Source organism: Lindgomyces ingoldianus (genome assembly GCF_010093535.1).
Source record: "Lindgomyces ingoldianus strain ATCC 200398 unplaced genomic scaffold BDR25scaffold_10, whole genome shotgun sequence".
Lineage (NCBI taxonomy): Eukaryota > Fungi > Ascomycota > Dothideomycetes > Pleosporales > Lindgomycetaceae > Lindgomyces > Lindgomyces ingoldianus.
The window spans coordinates 1,455,970-1,465,306 of record NW_022985171.1 but is presented as its reverse complement, the minus strand read 5'-3'; the positions used below and the strand labels follow the sequence as shown (position 1 = coordinate 1,465,306).

Sequence of the window (9,337 nt, the reverse complement as noted above, 5' to 3'; positions counted from 1 at the left end):
GCTTTATAAACATACTAAGCTAGTTTATGCTAACATAGCCTAAATTATGCTTAGTATGTAAAGAATTAGCTATATTAGCTATAGCTACTAGCTAAGAGAAAATTTCTTCTATATATAGCTTAAGAATATGCTTAATAATTACCTACTTTTTATTATTACTTAGCTTTTAAAGGTTATTTAGTATATTAGTTATTTATTATTTTTTAAAAAACTTTATATATAGCTATAGTATGTTACTTTAAGTGTGTTACATTTTATTTAAAAGCCTAATATATAAGCTATATCTAATATTCTTTTAGTATATTTAAGTAGTGTTATTAGAAATATATTAGTGTAAAAAAAGTAGTTTAGTAGAGTCTTAGTAAAAGTAAGTAACTTAAGTGTGTAAGCAACTTGCCTATAGAGTACGTTATATTTTATTTAAAAGCTTAAAGTGTAAGCTATATTTAACATGTTTTTAATATATCTAAGTAGTGTTATTAAAAAGGTATTAGTATATAAAAAGTAGTTTAGTGTAGTCTTAGCAAAAGCAAGCAACTTAGGTGTGTAAGCAACTCGCCTATAGTATACGTTAGTAAAAGAAAACTTTCTAATTATATAACGTACCTAACAGGTTGGCCGGCTACACGGGTTAGCTAGCTACTTTTGCCAAGCCCCTACTAAAACCACTCTATTCTAGCGCAAAACAGCCTACTTTAGCCCTATATAGAGTAATATAACATAAGATATTATTTAAAGTCTACTTTTACTACTTTTTTATATGTATGTAAGTTATGCCTAGTCTAATTACACTACCTACATTACCTTTAACTTAGCTTATTTTTTTTTAGTGCGCACTTATATCTTTAGCTTTTTCTTATTACTACGCGCTTTAAACTTCTTTAAAGTAGTTAAATAAGCTTTATTTTTAACTATTAAGGTTTTTTTTACTTAAATTTACTTTTTTTTATATAATTTATATTACATAGCAGCTTTATTTACTACTTAAAGCTTTATAATCTTCTTTTACACTAATACTAGCTTATGTGTAATAATTGCTGCTTTTTTAAAAACTTTTTTAAAAGCTTTTACTATAGATATTAGTAAGCTATTTATATGCCTTTAAATTTTTACTTTTATAAGCATTAATTATAACTTAAATTTAAAAGTATTAACGTACCTAACGGGTTGGCCGGCCACACGGGTTGGCTGTAAGGCCGAGATGGTGCTTACGTGCGACGGGTATATATACTATTCTGTACGCAATAATTAACGTTGGTTGATTATTCGCACCTTTTTGGTTGTATTAGCGTAGTGGTACAGAGCTCCGTCCTTACATTAGCCGGCCACTTTTGCCAAGCCCCCACTAAAACCACCCCATTCTCTCGCAAAACAGCCTACTTTAGCCCTGTATAGAGTAATATAACATAAGATATTATTTAGAGTCTACTTTTACTACTTGCTTACATGTACGCAAGTTATGCCTAGTCTAATTACACTGCCTGCATTGCCTTTAACTTAGCTTACCTTCTTTAGCGCGCACCTGCGTCTTTAGCTTCTTTCTATTACTACGCGCTCTAAACTCTTTTATAGTAGTTAGATAAGCTTTATTTTTAACTATTAAAGTCTTTTTTACCTAAATTTACTTTTTTATATAATTTATGTTATGTAGTAGCTTTATTTACTACTTAAAGCTTTATAATTTTATAGCCTACTTTATTATGTTAATGCTTTAGATAACTATTATCTACTTTTTATTACTTTACTATATTACCTTTAGCTGTTTTTATCTTTTTAAAGCTGTAATAACTACTCTAGTTAATATTTAGCCTATTATAAAGCTTAACTTATTAAAGTTATACTTATCTTTATTTTAGATACTGTACTTAGCTTTTATGTTAGCTACTAGGTAAAACTAGCTCTAGATAACTTTTAGATTTTTATAAAGCACTTTCTTATAATTATACTTATAATTAAACTTTATTATAAACTTAGGGTAGTGCTTAACTTATATACTAGTTTAGTTTAAGCTAACTTAGCCTAGATTACGCTCTATAAGTAAGGAATTAGCTATATTAGCTATAGCTATAAGCTTAAAGAGAAATCTGTGTGTAATAAGCTTAAGTATATACTTAATAACTACTTTTTTTTTAAGCTTAGTTAGATTTCTTAATTTAAGCTAGCATTTTACTTATAAAGGCTATCTAGCGCGTTAATTGCTTAGTGTTGTGTAAGAAACATTATAGATAGCTATAGCATATTATAAGAAAAGTTTTAAGTCTTATTTAAAAGCCTAAAAAGTAAGCTGTATTTAATATTCTTTAAAAGATTTAATCTAGTGTTGTTGTTAAGGTATTATGTAGATAGGTAGAGTTTAGTAGGGGCTTAGCAAAAGTGGCCGGCCAACCTGTGTGGCCGGCTAACCTGTTAGGTACGTTACTTAGAGTTTATAACTACTAAGGCTTATTATTAATAAGTAGTAGTAGTAATAAAGTATATAACTAGATATTAAAAGCTATTTTAACTTATTTTAAGTTAAATAGAACTAAACTAGCACTTTAAAACTTTTTTTAGATATTACTAAAAGTAATTACTGCATTATAAGTGTGTATAAAGCATAGTAGAAACTTAAGTTTTATAATATAAGTAATTTAGTTATATATAAAATCTTTAGCTTAGCGCCTATACACTTTTTTTAAAAAAGTAAAATAACTTATATTAAAAGGCTATAAAAAGTGTAATAAGTGTAAAAGCATATAAATAGTAATAATTTTATTTTTTTATAGTACTACTAAAAATTAAGTAAGTTATAGCTTTTATAGCTATTAATAATAAAAAGCTAATAAGCGCTTATAACCTTTTTTTTATATACTTATTAAAGTGCTTTAACTACTATAGCCTAAGCTTATTTATTATCTAGCTATTTTTAGAGACTATAATAACCTAGTTTTAAAGTAGATTTTTTTTATACTAAGTAAAAAAGTAATAGCAGCTTTTAAAAATAATAAAAAGTAAAATAGCTTACTTTATTATGTTAATACCTTAAATAACTATTATTTACTTTTTATTACTTTACTATATTACTTTTAGCTATTTTTATTTCTTTAAAGCTATAATAACTGCTTTAGTTAATATCTAGCTTATTATAAAGCTTAACTTATTAAAGTTATATATATTTTTATTTTAGATACTATACTTAGCTTTTATATTAGCTACTAAGTAAAACTAGCTTTAAATAACTTTTAAATTTTTATAAAGCACTTTTTTATAATTATACTTATAATTAAACTTTATTATAAACTTAGAGCAGTGCTTAACTTATATACTAGGCTAGTTTAAGCTAACTTAGCCTAGATTATACTTTACGTGTAAGAAATTAGCTATATTAGCTATAGCTATAAGCCTAAAAAAATCTATATGTAATAAGCTTAAGTATATACTTAATAACTACTTTTTTTAAGCTTAGTTAGATTTTTTAATTTAAGCTAACATTTTACTTATAAAGGCTATTTAGTGTGTTAATTACTTAGTGTTATATAAAAAATATTATAAATAGCTATAGCATGTTATAAAAAAAGTTTTAAGTCTTATTTAAAATCTTAAAAAGTAAGCTATATTTAACATTCTTTAGAAGATTTAATCTAGTGTTGTTGTTAAGGCATTATGTAGATAGGTAGAGTATAGTAGGGGCTTAGCAAAAGTGGCTGGCCAACCTGTGTAGCCGGCCAACCTATTAGGTACGTTATTACTTAAGAATTTATAAAAGTTCTTTAAATAGCTAGGGTGTAAAGACAGAGCTCTGTACCACTGCGCTAATACAACTAAAAAGGTGCGAATAATCAACCAACAGTTAATCTTGCGTACAGAATAGTATATGTTGTAATGAGGTAGGCGCCCCGCCTGCCAAGCCGATACTATACGACTTTCCCCACTGTACCAAAAGGTACGCACGAGAATACTTAAGCTAAGTATTCTCGCATAGTATAATATATATATAGGTAATGCTAGGGTAAGCACTAGCACTAGCGGTTGTCTCTAGCCTAGCCTAAACCTCTATGAGCGAGAGAAGGCCACGTGGTTGACCGTGCCGACCTCGTTACATATATACCTGTCGCATGTAAGCGCCATCTCGGCCTTACATAGGGAGAGAAAGCCTTTCTTACACTCTTATTAGCTAGAGAGATAGGGCTTGCGCTACTAAGGCTACTAGCTAGGGTTCCTATTAACTAGCAGGGGCTTGCCTCTGTCGGGGCTCTCTCCTCATCCTGTATGAGCTTGCTGAGATAAACGTTTACTTAATTAGGGAGAAGACTAGCCAGATTTGGCGGAAATTTCAGCATCATAGCCCCTGTTATAGACCATGGTCAGAGTTCGGATTGGGACAAAATTTAGCATCCTTTTGACACTCCCTGGTTCTACCAATTGGCTTAACAATTCTCCGCCGAACACACAATCTCCCCAGATTCCCTCCAATTCCTTTTCAGATTCCTAGAAACCAATCTACCTTCCAATTGCCCGCTTTCTCTTTGTTTTCTTTCCAAATTCAAACTCAATCTCCTCACAACTCCAATACCTACATCCTTCGTCCAATCCTAGTTCGTCCACACTAACCCAGCCCCCAGACTCCCCACCTCCCATCCTTGTCCGTCCGCTCGTCCTAGTAGTGCCTTCTACACACCTTCTTCTTCTCCCTTCCACTCAAAGCAGCAGCTTCTTATTGTGCCAATACCACATCTTACAATTACTCCAGCCAACAATTAACAGTTGACCATATTGGGACTTCGAAATAATCCTCAATCCTCGAACCTAAGTCCCCAACACCTCACTCCCGAACCCCAACCCCGTCTGTACCACCGTCCGCTCCTCCCCTCCCCCTAGCGCCTCTCCTCCTCCTCCTCTCCCCCATTCCCTTATCTTTCAAATGCAAAAATGTCAAAAGACATGGAAAGCAAACGACGACACCTATACAGCCCGCCACATTCTGACCGAGAGACATGGCATAGATTGCCAGAAAGTAGGGATCGGTGTCGGAGTATTTACCCACAGCTCAGCGCAGGCTGGCCGTTCTGTCGAGAGAGGGTTGCAGGACCTCAGCCGCAAATAGGGTAGTTACATCACTCACCGCACAGCACAGCAGAAAAGCAAGTATTTCCCCACCAAGCCACCACAAATAGGCGTTGTATAGATGCCTAACAAGATGCTGAACTACCGATTTAACCCCCACAGCTCAAAAGCGAATATTTATGCGACGAGTTACACATTTACAAAGCTGTGTGCAACGTGTAATGCAAGAAGGTGAAAAGTACATAGGTCGGCTAAGTATTCTACTACGAACTCAGTCTCCGTCAACAATCAACTTCAATGTCCACACAAAGACAATACAATATATTTGCAGGCAGACTCCACCCAATGCACCGCACCGTACTGCACCGTACTTTACCGCACCGCACCGCATCGCATCGCACCAAAACGCTCCTACCTAGAAGTTCCATAACCAACGGCAAGGCTAGCTGACTTCATTTCCTTCTTTTCCTGACTGGTAGTATATACCAGTCCAGACTCCTAACCCGCATGCTCCACAATCTCACTGACCAACTGCCCATTCTTAATAAAACTCCGAATCTGCCCGGGCACCGGGTTCTCCGCATAATCCTCCTCAGTCGGCAGATTTATATTAACACTCGAGCATTTACTTGTGAAAATCTCTGTCCCTTGGCTATCCTTGCTCAGATAGATAGTCGCGCCATCAACCTGATCCAACAGCACCGTAGGCAGAGTGCCCAGCACCTGCAGGGCGAAGTTTGGGCATTTGATGACGTCGACTGAGGAGACGAGGGAATCGATGATGAGGGAGGCACGGGACGAGTTATCGAGAGAAATGGCGTTGGCTTTGCCATTGACGCGGATCGTGGTGTTTTTGCAGCGGGAGATGAGGATTGAGTGTTGGATTTCGGCGTCGATTTCAAGCATGTCGCCGGGATTGTCGAAATTGTCCTGCAACATAGGTTACTACGAAGAGAGTCGATCCGATGGAATAGCTACTTACTATTATCCACTTATTTCCATCTAGCTCCTTCTTCGGGGGTTTCTTTGTCCGCATGCTCTCTGGTTTGGGCTTCTTCCCTGGAGGTGCAGGACTCTTGCTCCGCAATGAACCTGAACTGTCACTCCGCGTTGGTACAGGGGCACTTGCTCGCAATGAGGGGTTCTTGTGGGTCATCTGGCTGGGATCCACCTTCTTCAGCCCCTTTGTCACGGCCTCGCCCTTGTTCAAATCGCTGAATACAGCGCCCATGTCTGGGGCAGCCTTCTTGGGCGCTGGAGGCATCCCTGGTGGTGGCGGCGGGCCTGGAGGTGGTGGAGGCGGAGGTGGCGGGGGAACTCCCACCGACGGCGCGGGAGCTACGGGACCATTTATCGAGGGGATAGATGAAGCAGAGTCCTTGACCTGTTTCGCGGCCTCCTTCGCATCGATCCCATCTTTGTTCCAAGCTACCGCAGCGAGGTGGAACTTCTTCGTGTATTCTGAGAGAGCCTTAAAGAGCCTGTAGTAGGCGTTCACCCAATCAACATTGGTCTTGTCAGGCCTAAGGAGGTCAGAAACGAAGAAGCATGGTGGCGTCGATAGCATACTTGGCCTTGTACTCTTTCAGTACTTTGTTCCCGAATATCTGGGCACCACCAAACAGCTCGGAGATGTATTCGTGGGGCTTGGGGCTGCTCTCTACCGTGACCCATCCCAGGGCTCCCACACCGTCCGCTACCATAGTCAGCGGATCTCTCAGGGCACGTTCCTTGTTGCCCTGCCGGATCTCATCGACCTTCTCCATGGCGGCCTGGAGGTCTTTGAGAATCTCCATGCAGGTGGAGATGTCGGGCTTCTTCGCTTTGGTCGAAACGAGGAGGAACTGTCGCTGCGCTGTAAAGGCCTGCTGCACGGCCTTGGCCTGGCCCTCAATGACGCTCCCCAGCTTGCTGCTGAGGTCTAGCCATGCCTTCAGCTCGGTACTTAGAAGGGTGTCGAATGCTTGGATGGAGGGCGGGAGCGTTTCGACAGCTTTCGGGGTTGTGGACGCCTCAGAGGATATGGGGGCAATCGACGAGCCACCGCTGGCCCCGGGAGCTCCATTGGCGCCGGTGACGTCGAACCCGACCGATGTCGAGGCAATGTCCTCCAGTCTAGACGTGGCGGCTTCGAGCCTGCGTATGAAGGTTGTTAGCTCGGAGCGCGAGGTGTGGATAGGGCCGCGACGGCCCAGAATGGTAGGGGTATCGTCCATGATGTGCTCGATATGCTGACTTTAACCCGGGCTGCGGTGAGAGGCACGCACCGTTTTATAAGAGTGGTCAGGTTGTTCATGTTGTTCTGGGCCATGGGAATGAGCGAGCTTGAAAGGGCAGCTGCCAGGGCAGGTGCACTTCGATAGAGCTCGGCGCACCGTGCGACGCCTTCTAAAATATCTGTAGGGTAGGAATAGAAGACAGTGGAACGACAGTCTGAGCTTCGTTCACTGTGTAGATGGGGTGGTTTGCAGGTGCACCTCAATCAAGCTGAAGCATTCCTAGACACTTTCTCCTGTCCATGCGTTAGCCGCATGCCAAGCCAGAAGCTTACCCGACAGTCACCATTCAGCAACCCTAAATCAGCAGCATCGCGAACATACACGTTGGCCTGTCCAACCTGGCGCAATGCACGCAGAAAATGACGCAGATGGCATCGACTTCTGCACGTTGGGAATGTTCATAATAGGTACACCGCCCGGCCGTGCCTCCTCCATCTGACCACCACTCAATATATCTCCAGATGAGATTGAATTTCCACCACCCAAACCTCCCGTGACAAACATTCTCGGTGGCGCTGGCTCCTACTCTGCGCTGGGAGCCCGCATCTTTTCTCCGCCCCCAAGATCCAAGGCAGTGGGATGGATCGTTGATTGTGGATCCGACTTTCCGCCTGAGCTTCGAGAAACTATTGCCCGGTGGGATACTAGCTGTCTGATTCGCGAGACTCCGCATCGCCTCACCACGCGAGGCTGGAACGGCTATGGGGAGCACGAGCATAGAGGTAGAAATTCACCTACGCCGTCAGCCTCGTGTGCATGCCTCTAATCTGATGCAGCGTTCCGTTACACAACTCCGAAACTGCGTCTCGATCACCATGCTCTAGCCAACACACAGCTGCTCTGGTCCAAGGCTTTCCACCTCATCTGCTCCCCAGCACGTTGCATTGATCTAGTCGACAACATTCTCGCATTACGCGGCCAGAGTCGGGATGTGGGGTCCAAAACTCGTCCTCTGTTCATTTGGGAACCGGTGCCTGATCTCTGCACCGCAAAAGAGCTTACGAATTGCTGCAATGCCTTGAAATACGTTGATGTGGTGAGCCCCAATCATTCCGAGCTGGGTGCCTTCTTTGGGCGGGACACGGATGCCAAGGATCATGTTGATTACCGAGCCATTGAAGATCTATGCAATCGGTGGCTGCAGAGTGGTGTTGGTATTGTAGTCCGGGCTGGCAAGGATGGGTGCTTCGTAGCCCGCCAAGACTTTGGAAAGTGGGTGCCTGCCTACCACCAGTCTGCAGAGAAGGTATTGGACCCTACAGGCGGAGGCAATGGATTCCTAGGCGGTTTAGCGATGGGATTGGTGAGGGGGGGATCAGCGCCTGGACTTCAGAATCTCTATGAAGCCGCAATATGGGGCTCAATATCCGCCAGCTTGGCCATTGAACAGGTTGGGATGCCAATACTGTCTTATGCGGAACCAGGCGAGACATGGAACGGCGTTCGTGTCGAGGAAAGGCTTTCAGATTTCAGAGTGCAGCTGGAGAAATATGTACAGCCTTAGTGTGCATCCAGAGTGCACCACAAGGACCCACAATCAACTCGTCATGGCCATATGTCACCCCATCCTATCCTTCCCTTGATTCCTTCTCCTTTACTTTTCGTTCGTATTCGACGATTTGTCTGCTCCAACTGGGGCATTGTCAGCTGCATATAGCGGAGGGTTAGTGGTGTGCAGTGGGGGATCGTACTATCGGCTGGGGAAGAATCTGCCCTGCTCTGGCATCTTGTCGCGGTACTCTCGATCAGCACTGACACTCCAGCACAATGCCGTTATGCCGAAGATGACAGCGCCCATGACTGCAGTATTGGACTTCCAGTTGGATGGTTGCGAGTACCAACCACCAGCTGGTGACCAGACGTGCTTTGGATACCTTCTGCCATTAGCCATCCACGGGGCGAGCAATTGAAGGAGAAAACGTACGGAATCTTTCCTCCGCCGCCCATGGTGAAATGTTCTCTTGCGGTGATGTCGTGGGGGGATGGACGGAGCCATGAGACTTGACGTGAGGTTC

At 41.7% G+C, this 9,337-nt stretch overlaps 4 protein-coding genes across 4 annotated transcripts; 2 read left to right on the top strand and 2 right to left on the bottom strand.

The window, feature by feature from the left end:
* The first annotated feature begins 5,137 nt into the window (after window positions 1–5,137).
* Window positions 5,138–5,501, top strand: BDR25DRAFT_13138 (uncharacterized protein). The gene has a single exon (XM_033683850.1). The coding sequence runs from the start codon at window positions 5,223–5,225 to the stop codon at window positions 5,460–5,462; it is 240 nt and encodes a 79-aa protein (XP_033549844.1). The 5' UTR covers window positions 5,138–5,222; the 3' UTR covers window positions 5,463–5,501.
* BDR25DRAFT_302552 (adenylyl cyclase-associated protein) lies at window positions 5,300–7,556 on the bottom strand. Its single transcript, XM_033689822.1, has 4 exons — window positions 7,311–7,556; window positions 6,613–7,179; window positions 6,026–6,566; window positions 5,300–5,973 (listed from the first exon to the last, which is right to left on the bottom strand). Exons 1-4 carry the CDS (start codon window positions 7,352–7,354, stop codon window positions 5,542–5,544), a joined length of 1,584 nt encoding a protein of 527 aa, XP_033549843.1. The 5' UTR covers window positions 7,355–7,556; the 3' UTR covers window positions 5,300–5,541.
* An 89-nt stretch (window positions 7,557–7,645) lies between these two features.
* Window positions 7,646–8,826, top strand: BDR25DRAFT_283660 (Ribokinase-like protein; the record flags this gene model as incomplete). The annotated part of the gene is made up of 3 exons (XM_033688066.1): window positions 7,646–7,729; window positions 7,784–8,044; window positions 8,099–8,826. The coding sequence occupies exons 1-3, from the start codon at window positions 7,669–7,671 to the stop codon at window positions 8,824–8,826; spliced, it is 1,050 nt and encodes a 349-aa protein (XP_033549842.1). The 5' UTR covers window positions 7,646–7,668.
* On the bottom strand, window positions 8,769–9,304 carry BDR25DRAFT_302550 (uncharacterized protein). Its single transcript, XM_033689821.1, has 3 exons — window positions 9,247–9,304; window positions 9,014–9,196; window positions 8,769–8,954 (listed from the first exon to the last, which is right to left on the bottom strand). Exons 1-3 carry the CDS (start codon window positions 9,267–9,269, stop codon window positions 8,891–8,893), a joined length of 270 nt encoding a protein of 89 aa, XP_033549841.1. The 5' UTR covers window positions 9,270–9,304; the 3' UTR covers window positions 8,769–8,890.
* Window positions 9,305–9,337: the final 33 nt, after the last annotated feature.

Bases quoted from the DNA above. Each gene is read 5' to 3' on its own strand.
- BDR25DRAFT_302552 (XM_033689822.1), bottom strand. From the start codon at position 7,354: ATGGCCCAGAACAACATGAACAACCTGACCACTCTTATAAAACG. The intron at 6,567-6,612 runs GTATGCTATCGA...TGACCTCCTTAG, and splicing joins CTGAAAGAGTACAAGGCCAA to GCCTGACAAGACCAATGTTG. The intron at 5,974-6,025 runs GTAAGTAGCTAT...CCTATGTTGCAG, and splicing joins ATGGAAATAAGTGGATAATA to GACAATTTCGACAATCCCGG.
- BDR25DRAFT_302550 (XM_033689821.1), bottom strand. From the start codon at position 9,269: ATGGGCGGCGGAGGAAAGATTCC. The intron at 9,197-9,246 runs GTACGTTTTCTC...TAATGGCAGAAG, and splicing joins GGCGGCGGAGGAAAGATTCC to GTATCCAAAGCACGTCTGGT. The intron at 8,955-9,013 runs GTACGATCCCCC...ACAATGCCCCAG, and splicing joins AGATTCTTCCCCAGCCGATA to TTGGAGCAGACAAATCGTCG.
- BDR25DRAFT_13138 (XM_033683850.1), top strand. From the start codon at position 5,223: ATGCGACGAGTTACACATTTACAAAGCTGTGTGCAACGTGTAATGCAA.